This window comes from Morchella importuna (genome assembly GCF_003444635.1).
Source record: "Morchella importuna strain M04M26 chromosome Unknown Morimp01GS005, whole genome shotgun sequence".
NCBI lineage: Eukaryota > Fungi > Ascomycota > Pezizomycetes > Pezizales > Morchellaceae > Morchella > Morchella importuna.
In genome coordinates this window covers 1,076,167-1,093,095 of record NW_025763402.1, presented here as the reverse complement: position 1 = coordinate 1,093,095, position 16,929 = coordinate 1,076,167, and the positions used below count along the sequence as shown (strand labels likewise).

At 49.2% G+C, this 16,929-nt stretch overlaps 5 protein-coding genes across 5 annotated transcripts; 1 reads left to right on the top strand and 4 right to left on the bottom strand.

The window, feature by feature from the left end:
- Positions 1–581: 581 nt before the first annotated feature.
- LAJ45_02820 (uncharacterized protein) lies at positions 582–1,985 on the bottom strand (the record flags this gene model as incomplete). The annotated part of the gene is made up of 3 exons (XM_046112411.1): positions 582–1,537; positions 1,597–1,880; positions 1,948–1,985. The coding sequence occupies 3 exons, from the start codon at positions 1,983–1,985 to the stop codon at positions 582–584; spliced, it is 1,278 nt and encodes a 425-aa protein (XP_045974537.1).
- A 1,512-nt stretch (positions 1,986–3,497) lies between these two features.
- Positions 3,498–4,734, bottom strand: LAJ45_02819 (uncharacterized protein; the record flags this gene model as incomplete). Its single annotated transcript, XM_046112410.1, has 2 exons — positions 3,498–4,322; positions 4,417–4,734. 2 exons carry the CDS (start codon positions 4,732–4,734, stop codon positions 3,498–3,500), a joined length of 1,143 nt encoding a protein of 380 aa, XP_045974536.1.
- Positions 4,735–5,434: 700 nt separating this feature from the next.
- On the bottom strand, positions 5,435–7,757 carry LAJ45_02818 (uncharacterized protein; the record flags this gene model as incomplete). The annotated part of the gene is made up of 6 exons (XM_046112409.1): positions 5,435–5,617; positions 5,674–5,924; positions 5,977–6,776; positions 6,836–7,239; positions 7,294–7,442; positions 7,559–7,757. The coding sequence occupies 6 exons, from the start codon at positions 7,755–7,757 to the stop codon at positions 5,435–5,437; spliced, it is 1,986 nt and encodes a 661-aa protein (XP_045974535.1).
- Positions 7,758–7,766: 9 nt separating this feature from the next.
- Positions 7,767–8,581, bottom strand: LAJ45_02817 (uncharacterized protein; the record flags this gene model as incomplete). Its single annotated transcript, XM_046112408.1, has 4 exons — positions 7,767–7,772; positions 8,090–8,162; positions 8,233–8,450; positions 8,576–8,581. 4 exons carry the CDS (start codon positions 8,579–8,581, stop codon positions 7,767–7,769), a joined length of 303 nt encoding a protein of 100 aa, XP_045974534.1.
- A 514-nt stretch (positions 8,582–9,095) lies between these two features.
- LAJ45_02816 (uncharacterized protein) lies at positions 9,096–11,233 on the top strand (the record flags this gene model as incomplete). The annotated part of the gene is made up of 6 exons (XM_046112407.1): positions 9,096–9,533; positions 9,990–10,084; positions 10,144–10,263; positions 10,319–10,567; positions 10,629–10,923; positions 10,979–11,233. The coding sequence occupies 6 exons, from the start codon at positions 9,096–9,098 to the stop codon at positions 11,231–11,233; spliced, it is 1,452 nt and encodes a 483-aa protein (XP_045974533.1).
- Positions 11,234–16,929: the final 5,696 nt, after the last annotated feature.

The window sequence follows — 16,929 nt, the reverse complement described above, 5'->3', positions numbered from 1 at the left end:
AAATTAATACTCAAAAATAAAAGCTCCGTGGACGGGGGGATATATTCCGTTTGTCCCCAATGCTGCCGAGTTCATGAGACGATGAGATTGCCAGGAGGTGAATCGCCCGGCCAGACTGTGCATAGTTTTTGCGGCATCGGTATGTATACGTAGTCGCAGGATATGAACACTTCGCCCCATTAACCTTGCCTAGAACCTCGTATATTCTTCTATAGATCTGAAACATACATCACCAACATAGCTATAGGTAATATAGACTCGTTTTTGGGTTGACTGCTTGCTTCCCCTGTGTATCCGGCGAAGGGGGAAATGATGACTACAGGGTGATTGTATGAGTTCGCCCTGGTTGATAAGGCAACTGCTAATATTAAGATCATTCATCCTCCGGCCACAGGATGACAGCATCGGCAAGCTTTTTCCTCACACCATATTATCATTTACAGCTCCAAGAATTCAGCTTTTAGCCCAGTAAATATTTGTTCAATAACGCTCTCGCTATCTATTATACACATCGTAGGCTCTACATCTCTACTCTCTCCCTCCTCCTCCTCCTCCCCTTACAAGAACATCCTCGATCTAACCTAATAGATCCCAGGAATAATCCTATACTTCACAATCTCCGTATACCTCTTCCAGTCCTCGCCATACTTCGCCTTACACTTGGCTTCATCCCTCCTCTCCCTATGCAGCAGTAGCACCGCAAAATACGCTACATAAAAGTACGTGATCGGGGTTCCGAATCCCGTCGGCAGACACCACGCCCACGCCATGATCCAGTCCCCAAGGTAGTTGATGTGTCTCGAGACGCCCCACCACCCGGAAACCATCAACTTCGAGCCCGACTTTGTCTCGATGTACTTGATATCCTTCACCTTAGGGTCTTTCGGGTTCGTACGGAAGCTGTTCTTCGTGCTGTTTGCGTTGCGGAAGATGTAGTATCCTGCACCCTGTACTGCCAGGACTCCGGCAAGACCCAAGTACCCTAGGTCGACAGGGTGGCTGGCGAGATACCTGGCCTGCAGACAGTACGTAAGTGGCACCCAGCACAGGTCGCCGAACGCCAGCATGAACCCGAATCCATCGGTGGTGATGTCCATTGTTGTCAGGACCGCGGGCTCGTTATAGAGCGCGTCAAAGACGTACCAGAACTGGAAGACGTTGACCAGGAGCATCGAGTCGGACACGTACCCGTGGGTGTTGTATTGGTGGGCGAGGAAGGCAAAGTTGAGGATTGGCCACATGATCATTCCGGGGCGGAGCTCGCAGAAGGACTTGAGGTCGAGGTTGTGGATGCGTGGGTTGAGGGGCCGCCCGATGAACCAGTCGTAGAGGATGTTGCCGGTGTTTGTGGCGAGGGACTCGCCGGTGAAGAAGGAGGAGGTGTAGCAGTAGACGGACATGGCGATCGCGAAGAGGAGCGTGCCGGTGATGAGTTGGAGGAAGTTGTCCCAGATGAAGGCCCATAGCCACCAGTCGAAGCCTTCCATGTACGTCATGGCGCCGCAGTAGCTGAGTACCAGCATGAAGGATTCGAAACCTACGGACAGTCAGTTGGCTAAAGGCCTCCAATTGAGTCCGGAGGTCATGCAAAATTACCATTGAGTTTGTACTTCAGCCTCGTGCCGTCCTTCAACACAGTCCCCAAAACGGTTTTCCCGGGAAGAATGTACTGCAGCGCGACAAGTCCGAACCAGTATGCAGCGTAATAGGCTGTCACTTTGGACGAGAAAAGCCCCGACCAGCCCGGCCATACCTCAGTCTTGAAGTGGCCGATGGGGTCCGAAAGGAGGGCAGGGTTGGGGCATCCGCCCTCATTGCACGTAAAGTAGAGCGCATATGTGACGAACGGTGTGCCGAGCGTTACTCCCAAAGCTCCTATACTATCCGGGTGTTAGAAAAAGAAGCTCAATTGCTCTAAATAGCTTAAGGGGGGTTGTGTTTTCTTACGGGCCACCGAACTCGTACTCGAGTCCGTCTATCGCCATTGTTGCTTCTACTGTTGCTGTTACGATGTGATAGAGACGAGGAGACACCCAATTGACGTGAGACGAGAGAAAGAAAGTGTTGTTGTTGTGGTGGTGAAGTGGACAGAATACGTTATCTGGGGTCGATTGTTGAACTTATATGTATCCCCGGTCCTTCCCCCCCTGGCTGGCGCGTGCCCCAGTTCGGATAAGTAAATAAAGTGCAGCCAGGGAAACGACCTGCGATTGGTCAGACAACAACACTTGGCGCGGCTGTCCCTGAGATGTTTCCTTTTTTTCCCACCCTTCGGACCCTTCCCTTCCAGAAGATCGTCAAAATGGCCTTATGTTCGGCCGCAAAGCTGCCGGGGGAGCTAGGTGGGCGCGCTAGAATCCTTTGGGAACAATATTGGGTTTGAGATTCGAGAACCCCAAACTCTACATAATCTAGATCCCCATACCTGCCCCTTCCTCTCCTCCCACCAAACTCTTTTTCTACGTACCGCAGCCAAGGGTTTTTTTTGTTTTTGTTTTTGCTTTACCACCGCTTCGGCACTTGGCCCGTGCGTCTATGTACGGGAGATGATGTCGACATGGTTAAGCTTGAAACGACATATATACGGATTGACGAGTACGAATGCGAGAGCGCCGGATAAATGGTCTTCTGTGGATGGTATGATACTATGTGTACTACATCCCGCATACCGAGAATATTGGGCGCCCACGTCCGGATCCTAAAGAAGCAAAGCATTCAAGAACGAGAACAAGTTCTTCAAGCTCAAAAAACAAAGTTTAAAATAAGCTATACAAAGTAAAGCTGCGGACGAGATATAGGTGCGCATATAGCTTCCTTATGCAGCACTCACGACCGCCCGGGCTATTATTGGCTAATATGGCACGGGACGTGAGAGTACATGTAGTTACATGTAGCCTGTTCGGCAGGCGAGTGACTTTTCATGATACGCGCAGCGCAGTGTGGGTAACAGGTATTGCGGGCTTGCAGTGGTAGTTGGATTAAGCAGCATGCAACAAACAAGCACTATCATCGCAGTACTTAGACAGCGTAGGATTGAACGACAGCCAGGAGGTATTGGGGATATATCCATTTGATGTGTCGCTCGTTTCGATATATCTAGCGCTCCGGGGTCTGGACAAGAAGTGCCTTTTACTTGTGGGCAGTGAATTAAATATTGTCACAGTTAGGCGAACGGCAATCTGGATAGCAGCATACAGTATTGACTATCTCAGTCAACAGAGGATGGTATTTAGAGCCAGGACAGAAAGAAAAAAAGAGAGAGAAAACCAATGGCAGAACAACAATATGCATGTTCAATTTTCGAAGCTACTAGCTAAGTAGCAATGCTTACCCCAATAGGGTCAACGATGTCTATTCACAGTTTCTAAACTATACACCCGAGCAACTCCGCAAGCACCGACAAGAACAAGAAAGAAAGAAAAACCAAATCAACAGCTTTTTCCGAGTGCTCGCATATGATTTAACTTACGAAGCGCCTCCATCCCGCGCCAGCCTAACTACCTCCCACGCCTATGGATCCCCCGCATCAACCCTCTCCTCCACCACCTCCGCTGCACCACCACCCCGTCCCCTCCCCTCCCACCTCTCCCCCTACCGCCCCTCCCACCCCTCCCACCCCTCCCCTTCCCCCTCGGCGCCGGCCGCCCCCTCAACTCCTCCGGCAACTCCCTCACCACCCTCCCCCCCTCCCACAACACCCCCAACTCCCCCCTCCGATCCACAATCTTCACCGCAAACCTCAAATCCAGGCACCCCTTCTCATCCCCCTCCGTCAACACCACCCCATTAGCACTCATCCAAAACGAAAGCCCCCCCTCCTCCACCGCGCGCACAACATCAACAAACACGAGCACCTCCGCATCCGCACGCATCCCCGAGATCACCCCCGTCTCGGCCGCAGCAAGGTGGATGTGGTTGCGCCCCATGCGCGAGAGGTGGCCAGAGGCCACGATCGCCTCGTACGCGCCGTAGAAGGTGCCGTGCACGGCCACCGACAGCGTGGCCGGGTCGAGCGGCGTGAGCTGTAGCGACTCGGAGGAGAGACTGATGGAGTGGCCCTGGTTGGCGCGGATCAGGTATTGGGAGGGGTCGGAGGCGGCGGCTTCGGTTGCTGCGGCGGAGGATGGGGCTTCGGTGATGCTGAGCCCTGCAACTATCTCTGCGGCAGCTTCGCCTCCGGCGGCGGCGGGAATGACAGGGCCGTCGGCGGGCTGCACGGTCGATGCGAGAACGAGCGTGTATCGCTGCTTGTCATTGTCCTTTACGATCTGCTGCAGCCGCGGGAACGTCAGGCCTAGCTTCTTGAATTTCGGCATCGCGAGCTATACCACACACCCACACCGGTCAGTTCAGTTCGGTCCTTTCCGCCCTTTCCCCATATCTCAATATACTCCGAGAAGAGCGCTCGCAACTCACCAGTTCCGCAGCATTAGCATACCCATCACTGCGCAGCTTCAGCCCCTCCTTCTCGGCGGCGTGGCGGAGCGTGAGACTGAGCGCCTTTGAGATTGTGCGGTCCTCGTTGTTACCGCCGCCGCCTCCTCCACGACCTCCACGGCTACCACCACGACCTCCACGACCTCCACGACCGCCGCCGCGACCGCGGGTGGGGACTTGTGCTGGTGGGGTTTCAGACATTGGTTGTGCTGGCGTTGTTGTGAATGTTGCGGTGCGATTGATGATTGTCTTTGCGAGGTTGTGGTATGTGGTGCGGGGTGCTGCTCTGCGTGACATATGATCGTTATGTATGGTGGGGTGGACTGCAGGATGACTCGCAGCTGTTGTTGGCTGCTGTTGCGACTCACCACTCACTCCTCGCGCACGGGCTCAGATCGTGTAACAGGGCGATCTACGCTTGACGACAGATGACTACAGTAGGTACAGACAGATACGTACAGCCAGCCAACTGCGACTGGTGCTCTGCAACGCGGTTTGGAACCGCATAACAGGCATCAAAGACTCGCGATTGGCCTTGGGAAGAGCAGCAGCAGGCCATTCGGGTGTCTTGCCAATGGTCTCAGGAGCTCTCACATAAAACACTCAGAGAGAACCCCCCCACACAGCGGTGAACATCAGCACGCAGTCAGCATACCTGTTTTATCTAGCTGAACAAGAATCGTCGATTCCTCGATGAGACCTGGCGCGTGATACATGGACAGTAAATACATAGCACAATGGCTCAATGGCTCAATGTCGCGGCATTCATTCATTCTTCTTCGGGAGTCACAGAATATTCAAACAAAAACCACGATCCACGCTGTGGTGGTGTATCAGGTATAAAAATTCACAAATGATGTGTTCACAATAACATAATTCCATTCCTGCCCTTCAACGCTCTAGAACCATGAAAAGAAAAAAGACGTTTCGACATTCCCACTTTTGTCTACTGAGTATATCCATATTTTTTTTGTTCCTTTTTTTCTTCAGTTTTAATTTAAAGAGTAACCTCCACTCTGCCCTCGTTTCCGGGGGCGTTTCCTTGGAGGTTGGGGAGCAGGTAGGTAATGTCATCCCAAGGATGCCTGTAGAGACCGGTCCTGAGTCTCTTCTGGTCAAGGTAATGGGCAATCAAACCAATGGAACGTCCGAGGACAAAGAGACCGTTGAGCACACCCATCTGTAATCGTGTTAGTAGGCTTCCAGCGGACATGTATAATAAACTGGGTGACTCACTCTCAGGTAGTCTTCGGCCTCCTCTGCGGAGAAGGCACCGCAGTTTCGGATGAGATCAACGAAGCAGACAGCAACACATCCGTCGACGTTGAGAATCAAGTTGTCCTTCTTGCTTGTGGTGACGGACTCGACGGCAAGGGCGTAGTCCAAGAGCTTGTGTGATGGGAATCGCTTCAAGACGAACTCCTTAACAAGCTCCACACGGAGATCGGGGTTGTTTCGGGACTTGACCTTGTGACCGATACCAGGAACTTCAAACCGATTAGCATCATGCGCAATCAAATACTAGACATAAAGACTTACTGAGCTTGTTCTGCTTCCTCATGGTGTCAACAAAGTCTCTGGGGCTCAAGCCCTTGTCGAAAGCGCCGGTGAATTCAGCGGCAGCTCCATCAAGAGCACCACCGAACCTCTCTCCGATGGTCAACAGACCAGAGACCAAAGCGGAGATCAAGTCCTTTCCAGCTCTGGTAGTAATGATGGTGTTCATGGCACCAGAGACGGCGGGACCGTGATCAGCTGTCAACATCAAAACCATCTCCAAGAACTTAGAAGCATAGTCTGGCAGGCGGCGACGGAACCACAGCAGAGACATAACACCTCCGATACCAATCTCTTCCCTGAAGACATCTGAGATGGGCATACCAGCGTACAAGAGCTCCTGACCACGATCGTCGGAGATGGTGGAGATGAAGGCAGCTGGCTTACGGACAAGACCGAGCTCCTGGGCCCATGAGTAATCGATGGGGATCTTTGGTGGGATAGGCTCTGGCTGGGGAACAATGGTTCCAGCAGCGACGAGTCCCTCGTAAACCTCCCTCAAAGTCTGGGGGAAGTCTTCGAAAGTCTCGGGAACATGGAAACCAGCTTCACGCATAGCAGCGTTCTTGGTGGCAGCGGTCTCGAGCTGTGAGTTGGCAAATGAACCGGCATGTCCGAACTGCACCTCAGTCTTGAACATAGAGGCACAGGTTCCGATGGCCCAGGCAACGATGGGCTTGGTGATGGCACCGGACTTGACAGCCTCGATAACACGGTACTCTTCTACACCTCCGACCTCACCAAGAAGAACAAGGATTTTGCACTGAGGATCAGCTTCGTATCTAAACTGCTTGTTAGTAACGAATCTATCGCCGGGTTCGGGTCAACAATAAGAGCTTACCTCAACAAGTGCTCAATGAAAGTGGTTCCTGGGTATCTATCTCCTCCAATGGCAACACCCTCGTAGACACCATTTGTGGTTGTAGAAATGATGTTGTTCAGCTCGTTGGACATACCACCAGACTTGGAGACGTATCCGACAGATCCGGGGCGGTAGAGTTTAGATGCGACAATGTTGTCCATCATACCACCAGTGTTACCAATCTTGAATGAACCGGGCTTGATACCACCAACGGTTGCAGGTCCAATGATAGTAATCCCCTTTTGCTGGGCAATGTGCATAATCTCACGGGCACGTCTCTCCGGAACACCCTCAGCAATGATGGCAATGGTCTTGATTTGTGGCTTCGCCATCAATTCCAAGGTGGAGCTGTACACTGAACGAGAACTGGCAAAGTTCACGACCTACTCATGTTAGACAATATGCACGATGGTTGCTGCTTCTCCGAGAAACCTTACAGTGTCAACTTCGGGGTGCTTTTCACAAGCCTTGTCCACGGCCTGGTAGACGGGGAGAAGGGTCTCAGAAGTTCCCCAGTACATCTTTGAAACGAATTGTCCTCCGAATGGGTAGATGATACCAGCTACACTGGGGGTTGAACGCTTGCCTATCGAGTGAAATAGTGTAAGAATACTTCTCCATCAAGTGCAGCGCTGAAAATGATAGAAACCCATCTCAATTCATCACGTGCTCTAAGCTATTCATCAAGGTTAAGACACCTACAAATAAAGTCGAAATCCAGCATTCCCTGGCATGCTTTGGGCTGCAGTCCATAGACAAAAGCACGAGTTTTGGGGTGGAAAAGAGTGTGCTCTGCTTGGGGAGATCTCGGACGGGAGGGAGCAGTGAAACGGCGAATGTTGTCATTTGCAGAGGCTTGCTTGCCATCAGCAGAGGGGGGAGCGAGAGTTGCAGCAGACATCTCGAAAGCTCAAATCTTAAGATTGGAAGGGTCAGCAAAATCAATGGCGAAGGTTGAAGAGATGAATTGAAGCTTGGTGTAGATAATGGATGGAATTGAAAAAGAGCAAGCAATGGTGAGAAATAGGAGTGAGGTGGGGTGATAGCAAGGCCAATCTAGCGTGCAATTGCAACCAGAAAGAACACCCAATGCAAGTACAACAATGCACTGCATACACACCCACTCGTCTTTACTCCCCTCAAGCTTTCCAGCTGAACCCCTCACTTGATCTCATGCAAGTCCGAACACCTCACAGAAACTCAAACGGGGAAGCGGGGAGATTCTCAACTCACCAATTCAATTCGTTTTAACAAGTCAAAGAAGGAGGTGGGAATGATGGGGTGGTGTGAAGAATTAGATAGTAGACTGGTTGTAGCCTCGAAGTCAGTGAAGGTGCGGGGAGGAAGTGGATGGAGTTTTGAATGCCAGAACTCACAAGATGTATGCCAGGACAATGAGGTGGAGAAAGACGAGGGACAAGATGAGAAGAAGAGTAGGATGGAGAATGGAGTGAATGGAAAGAACGGAGAAATAGGAACGAGGTCGGGGACGTGAGGGAGTCTTTCTTCTTTTTCGGCTGTTGAATCCAAGCCCAGATCGTTGGGGACATTGGAACCGAAGCGTCTGGCGAACCTGGGACCTGCAAGGCTTGCGCTACATTCCAAAAATCACTGTGTTCTGTTGGGACCCGTAAAACACCCTGAGCTAAACGACAAATAACTCGTTTTGGTGTGATAACGCGGGGGTTCTATCGTGGCGTAGGTGTGGCTTTAACGCACTAACATGCCGATCCTAGCCCAAAATAGCTATAGTGGGGTAAGAGGGTCCCAGGTGGGCTAATGGTGGGCTTACTCGGGGTTGGTACACCAGACCCATATGAGCATAAGTTTACCCCGAAATGGGAACATACCGAGACCCAGCTTAATTATCTGACCAAAGTAGTGGGGATAGTTTCCCTGTCCCCAACTCGTTCAATTTGGGGGGCCGCGGGAAAAAAACTCGAAGCCCAACGAATTGAATCGGCGTAACTGCAGTTTGCTGTCTCTGCAGCTCTCAACCGAAGTCCCGTGTTTCCCCAAGGGTAGGCTGTTGCTTCACACACCCCTCCCGTTTTCTCAAAGACTCAAGACCAGCCCGCCAACCCCACACCTCTCCTGAACTTCATCAATTGACCTGTTTCCTCCTCCTCTTCCCCCTCTTCAATCTCCAATTCAATTCCATCACCTCTATTTCCATCTCCATCTCCATCTCCATCTTTCTCTTTCCCGTTGCCTTTGTCATTTTATCCACCACCTCACAATGTCTGCTAAATCCATCCACGAGGCCGACGGGAAGGCCATCCTCAACTACCACCTCACCCGTTCTGCTGTCATTGCTCCCTCAACTCTCCCTCCTCCCCCTCACAATGCTCCACCAAAGCTTGCTTCTCTGTTCTTTGGCGAGGGATCATCTCCCTCCGCTGTCTGCGATGCCGCCGAACAGCAGTACCCATGGCTGCTTGAGCAGGGTGCCAAATTCGTTGCGAAGCCAGATCAGCTAATCAAGAGACGTGGAAAGGCCGGATTGTTGACTTTGAACAAGACTTGGGCTGAGGCACGTGCTTGGATCGAGGAGAAGGCCGGGAAAGAGGTTCAGGTTGAGACTGTCAAGGGCTACCTAAGGACATTCTTGGTTGAGCCATTCTGCCCACACAAGTCTGAAGAGGAATACTATATCAACATTCACTCAGTCAGAGAGGTTAGTTTTTAGTTCCCCCCTTGTCCCCTTATTCCTCCCACCAAACACCGTCCTTTCCGTTCTATTTTTCGTATATGGCATGGCGTCGTATTTCGTGTTTTGCATGTTTTGTTGTTGGTGGTGGTTGGGTTGCCGTTGGATCGCGGGAGCTTAAAAGCTTTATGTATTCTCGGTCGAGCGGATGTCTCCCTTCCAACGGCGATTTCTTCGGAAGACTGCACCATCACTCCCCTGTATGAGACCCTGCATTGCAGCCGTTTTCTCGCTTATCGGGCTTCTTTCAGTTTAATTATCCGACATAAATGGCCTCGATCTACATTTTTATATATTTGTCTTTTCCTCATTTGTCTTGTTTTCTAGAAGTTTTTTGGTGGCTTTCTGTTGCCAAAAAGTGGTGATGATTTATTATCATACCCGAAACAAACAACTAAACAACTACTAACGTGCGCTATATAGGGTGACTGGATCCTCTTCACTCACGAGGGAGGTGTAGATGTTGGTGATGTCGATGAGAAGGCTGAGAAGCTTTTGATTCCTGTTGATCTGTCACAGTTAGTTTTACTACCAGAATCTGCGCATTATCTTTATTTTTACTAACTCATTATTCTAGATACCCATCAAATGAGGTTATTGCTCAGACCCTTCTGAAGAACGTTCCTTCAGGTGTGCACAACGTTCTTGTAGACTTCATCACAAGGCTTTACGCTGTCTACGTCGACTGCCAGTTCACGTCAGTTTCCCTATAGCCACAGACTATTGATATAATTCTAAACTTAACTTTATAGTTACCTTGAGATCAACCCCTTGGTCGTTATTCCTAACGAGGATAAAACCTCTGCTCAGGTCCACTTCTTGGACTTGGCAGCAAAACTTGATCAAACTGCCGAGTTCGAGTGCGGTGCTAAGTGGGCTATTGCCAGAAGCCCTGCTGCTTTAGGGCTGAGACCTGTTGGAAATGACACTGTTTCTATCGATGCTGGCCCACCAATGGAATTCCCAGCGCCATTCGGCCGTGAGCTGACCAAGGAGGAAGCGTAAGTCATTGTCCTCTTAAAAAAATCTAAAATCCAACAACGGAGATTAACTTGTTATTAGTTACATTGCATCCCTTGATGCTAAGACCGGTGCTTCTCTTAAGCTGACCGTCCTTAACCCCGTCGGACGAGTATGGACTCTCGTTGCCGGTGGTGGTGCATCAGTCGTTTACGCCGACGCCATTGCCTCATCCGGTTTCTCCAGCGAGTTGGCTAACTACGGAGAATACTCTGGTGCCCCTACTGAGGGACAGACATACCTCTATGCCCGCACTGTCTTCGACCTTATGTTGCGCGCCCCTATTCACCCTGAAGGCCGTGTTCTCTTTATTGGTGGTGGTATTGCTAACTTCACAGTAAGCCTTCCCCATATTCCGGTACCCTTTTGCAAGGCTAACATTTTTACTATAGAACGTCGCATCTACTTTCAAGGGTGTTATTCGCGCCCTTCGTGAATTTGCTCCCGTGTTCATTGAGCACAAGGTTCAGATCTGGGTCCGTCGTGCTGGTCCCAACTACCAAGAAGGATTGAAGAACATCAAGGCTGTTGGACAGGAGCTGAAGCTGGACATGCATGTCTATGGACCAGAGTGCCACGTTTCTGGTATCGTGCCCATGGCTCTCCTTGGCAAGAACATTGGAAACATTCAGGAGTACAGCGGTTAAATCGGGTGTTTTCTTTGGACTATTGGGAGAAAAATAAATATAGTTAAATCGGATCATTAGAGAAAATATCCTGGCTTTCTTTTTTTTTTTCAAGCGAATATGGAATTCATGGTTTCTTTCATTATTCAGAACTAGTGATGGTTTATGACAGATTGGGGGAAACTATTACCCTCGATTAGATACATGTAGCTTTAAGATACCCAAAGATACCATGCCCTCGAATAATTGTTGCTCCTACCGATTGCAATGCTGTTGGAGATGTAGATGGTTAACTTCACGGATTATCACCCGCTGCAAATAGATGGTTGAGGTCTGTTAAGGTAACATGACGTCTTTCGGCTACGATCTCATTATAAAGGTTTTCTTATGTGTTGACAACACGCCCAAAGTAGTGTATTAGGCTATTACTTATGCTCATAGTCTTGGCACCAAACCTTAGCTCACACATAAATATGGCGTTCACATATATCTCATTGTTAGATATATACAGTTAGCCTTGGCATTATTTTTAATACAAACTTCAAAATCTCGAAAGAGGACAATAGCGCATCTAGCCATAACCCATTTAACACATGTACATAGAAAACCCTCACGTTCACACTTTGTACCACCGCGAAATGTCTCTATCCCGCATCCAGATATCCCTCTACCCACACCCTTAAAAAGGGCCTCATTTCCATTCCATTCCATCCCATTCCGATACAGTCACCCGTGTACATAGACAAGGTAAAAAAGAAGGTCAAAAAGCTCACCAGCCACAGTTGACATTAACTCGGGGTTTTATTATTTTATTATTCTCAACACCGGGTGACATCCCTCGCGCCTCGTCCACCTGAATACTCCGATCCTACACGAGTTTATCGGGAATAGGACGGGTGCTGGCGAGCTGACTGAGGACAGAGTAAGTACATGAGGGTACTTGGGTACATGCGAAACCTTGGCGCTCACGGGTTGGTTGATGTAGGTTTCGTTTCGGCCCGGTCATGGGTGGTCACTCGGGGTGATTTCAGCTCGTGATGTGAGTCAGGTATTTTTGATACAGGAACAAGGAACAACGGGTATGATATAAACATGGGGACCGTTCCTCATTTCTTTCGCGCCATTCTACTCTATCAAACTACAGATCTTGAGTTGTGTGTCTTTCCCAAAAATGCGGTTCGCCGACCATCTCAACCAACCACAAACCACAAACGCTTTCCTTGATATTACCCGGACAAAGACTATCAATGAAATCCTCCACACCAACCCTCAAGGAAAACTCTATGGAGACGCGGGAATCGAACCCCGGACCGCTTCTATGCTAAAGAAGCATTTTACCCTAAACCAGATCCCCACTGAAATAACCTGGCAATAGACAGTAATTCGGATTTGTCAAAGAACTTTAAGCATAAAAACCGTCAGCAGAGCCCTCATAAACTCTCATACACAATTGCAGCACCCGAATCACTAATTTCCTAAAAGTCTTGGCACGAAGTATACTGAGTAATGTCTATTATTAGACGAATATTACCGCATGTGGATGTAATGTCGGGATCCATGACTTTCTCGTATTCATCAAAGAAATTAAGATAACTATAGCATGCCGTGTTGGATGTTACTAAACATTCGCCGCGGCGATATCGGGTCAAAATTAACGTAGCACAGAGTCGGCTCGACTTTCGAGGGTGGGCCGTGAGCCCGCGCCAAGGTCAATGATTGAAATGCAGAATATTTGGTGCAGGGTGCAACAAATGCGTAAGTACAGACCCGAGTGATCAAAAAAAAAGCCGTCCAATTGGAAAAAATAGCTTCAATTACGTCTGCCATTGCACTGCGGCGATGATGATGACGGTATTATAATTTTGAAGGCGCCTTGAGGTGAGATGGTGGGGTTCGTAGATCACGCGTCTCATCCTATATAAGTGGATCAAAATGCATAAGGTGTCAACTGATACGCTTAGACTTGTGTATTTGAATATTCCAGTGTCCAGTGAAGGTTGAGGATTTGTGTGGTGATGTTTTAATGTGGTACACGGAGGCGGGGGGAAGCAGAAGAGGCTGCCTCGAGGTGCGTCCGATTCAAAGAAATACCTTGCTCTACTTAAGAAAAGAGGGGTGATTCTATGAGCGCCGAAAGCTTTAAAGCAGATATAAACTATCAATAGGCATCCAGCGGTCGATAGTTCCTGTTATAGAAGCCACCACCCCGAGTTTATCAAAGCATCGATTCATCCAGTATACAGCGATAAGAAGATGCATGACCCCCGTGACTTGACATATGTCATAGGTGTTTTATATCGTGGCGATGCATATGCGTCGGAAGGCTAAGAGCATTTCGAGTTGTCCGGTTCTTATCATACTGCGTAATTTGAGGTTTTTGCTGGAAATATAACTCGAGACCCGGGATGATCATTTATCCTCAGTACTTAGAACAGTGTCATGCGTGTCATAGAAGTTTATGCCCAAACCGGCTAACTCTTGCGTTCTCCCCTTGATACAGATACTTTTAGAGTACTTGTGCATACGTATCGAAATGCAAAGTGTTAATAGCCACGCGGCCTCATGGATCACTCTGCAGACCAATCGATAATCCGGGCCTCTAATTGTCTCCCTCTTCATATTCACTCCCGATAAGTCACCTGGCACTACTCTAATCTCCAATGCACAGCTGCTATCCAATCACGGAAATAAAACATAGGCTGGCTCGTCATACAGAATACCTTGAATTCTCGGCCCGGCCCACAGACAACACTGAGATTCTGATTCCGCTCCGACTTAAAAACGACCTGCCCAACCCCTACAGCTGCTCGACGGGCCGAAATTGACAAGCACCACATCCCGCCGCACCGACATATCGATCAAGGTGACAAATAAGCTTCCACTTTAGTTTGCAGTCGCAGACTTATCAATTTAACAAGGTACTGGTTTGTTATTCTACATTATCGAGTGAGCGGTAGAGATGCTGATCGAGTAGTTCTAGCTGTCCCAAAGTGTTCGATAATTTTAACTTTTGATCGTTTCACAGGTAGCTACATGTAGCTTCAACTTTTGGAACTTCAACATCCGAGAACTTTAACACCTCAAGACTTAAGTTCATCCTCTTTCAAGACCAGTCCAAAGCAGACACCAAAGTCTCAAAACGCCGTTAAATGTCTGAAATAGCGAGATACCGTCTGCTAAAATCCGAACCCCCTAACCACAAAATATCAACCTCAGCGTCGGGACCCTATTTTTAGATACCCATGGTCGCATAGGACCTAGAAATCCCAGATATTCTATATCGTGTCGATACTCTAAACTAAAACCATATAGAGTAGGTGTATGCCATCAATTTCCATAGTCTCGTGGGTCGTACCTGCCTTGAGTTAAATTATTCAAGTTGAGCTGATACGGCAAAACAGGTATGCAGCCTGCACATAGCCTGCATCGGTAAGTAAGAACTAGAAAACATGGTGCATCGACCATGCGATGCCACGAGGCTCTACATCAGTTCCCTCGTTCGCTCTCAAAAGTCAAGATATTTAGAGCAGTATGTGGCGGCACTAGTCTTAAATAGACTAGCTGGAGTTGAGGCGCTCACCTGAAGGGACGCAGCTTGCAAGCCATCGGCACCATCGATCGGTCCAGAGCTATCCTATCTTTCTATAATTCGAGCTAGAGTTTAGAAAATTGATGGTATCATAATTGATTCGTGAGGCGATGACGAGGCACCAAAAAAACATGGTCAGCGGGGATAGGGATATGGAGAGAGAGTAGATGAGTGGAGGGGATGGAAACGTTTCTCCAGAGCGCAAACAACGTGAAAGAAGAAGACCCGGCAACGAGGCTTAGATATATATACTAATTCGCATGGAAAACTAGCCACTTCTACATCATTCGCATGACGCGCGTACGATGACGACACGGGGCCATCTTTTTCAATGGACAGAGATTCGCTCGTCAACGATTTGTTTAACGATCCTAAAGCCTCTCGTGGAGCCATTGGCAATAAAGGGGGCTAATGATTGATTCGCGAACATCATGATCAACCACCGCGAGTGATGATCCGTGATCAATGCTGCCTAACATTCATGGACAGTCACTCGCACGCGCACCTGACCCGAACGGAGGGGTGGGGGTGTGTGGTGAGACTGTCTAAGCTTTTTCCTATCCATGGCCGGATAACTACCACCACCGATGCGAGGGAGGACCTCTTTCTTTCCGTCGGTCCAAGAAAAAATATACCAGGTGTCCACTGTCTCCGAACATAGGTGCGATCAACAGCCCTACCTTCCAAAACCGCAGTGCTTCCGGGTCATGTCTCCTCCCCGCACGCCCGCCCGGAGAAAGAGCTCGAAATCGATCTTCTTTTCTTCTTTCTTTCAACGATGGGATGGAAAAGGTGAAGTGTATTATTGTATTTATAGGCGGCACGAGATCGACGAAGGAACATACATGGTCACATTTTTGGTGGGTTTGCATGCAGGAGCGGAGATATCCGTGTCTATTGATGTATGACGACTCACGAGCTCCATAGTGCGATGTATGCAGTACTCTAGTTTGTAGAGTATCTACTCGATCAGTCTTCGGGGAGTTTGGGAGATTCTTCTTGTAATGACAACATGTATGTAGCTTATTGGGTTTGGCAGTTCCGGGATACGGAGATGCGGAGTAGAGAGATAAGGCTGGCCAGCGAGTGAGCTATTCGTGGCTCTGGGTTCCTATGCCCGCTTAGGCAGAGTAAACCGTAGATACTTGTGCTCTAGGGTGGCCAAATTACTCTTCTGCAGCGGCGAGGTGAGAAGGTACCTCTCCTGTACGAGTACTCTAAAGCAGAGACAAGGCATGCGCAGTGGTTCTCGCTGGGTACACACATCCAGTTATCTTTTGTCTTGTCGCGTCACCAGATCTCAGCCCTCGATCAGGTCAGGTACCCACTCCACTATCTTCACTATCTTATCTGCATCCCATCCCGAATGAAAAGTGCACTTTGATGTCAAGTTGCTACAGCAATCATTACCCAGCTACCTAAACTCAGCAGTGGGGATGGCATGTAGGTACAACATACATACATGTACTCCAATTCACACATCGTCACTCGCCTCCCTCGCTCGCCACGCTGAACCGAACCGAAAGCGAACACCAACCCCCTGTTTCGAAATGTCTCACACGCCCGGATTCGGTCGAGGAGCGCGCCCAATCCAGCCGAAACGAAGCGAGGGCGCTCTCTAAAAGTCTCACGACCCGACCACTCATGGCTACAGGGCGGTGGTTTTTATTGAAACACGGAAACAATCTGATTCTTTTCCTTCGAGAAACCTCTATGCGAGCGAGGCAGAGTTAGAGTAGGCATGTAGAGTTGTAGATAGGGCGCCCAGGTGCAAAAAAAGGTACCTTCCTGTTTCTATGGAACAGGGGAAGGGTTGGTGTTCCTTGCATTGCGGCCGGCAACGGACGGAGGTTTCAACTTTCAAGGGCAAAAAAGCGGGTTTGGTTTGGTTTGGTTTGGTTTCTTAACGGGACCTTGCTTGAGGCTCGGGTATCGATTTGCAATTGGCTGGGGGGCGGAATTGGCAACAAGAGAAGTGGACGAGTGAGGACGTGAGGAATGAATGGATTGGGAGAGTACTAGTTAGCTACTGATAATTACTTTGCCACTCAGGGGACGTTAATGGGGACGTCAATGAGCAAAAAGAAGATGAATCTCAAGTATGTAGCAAACGTTCATAAGTGCAGGT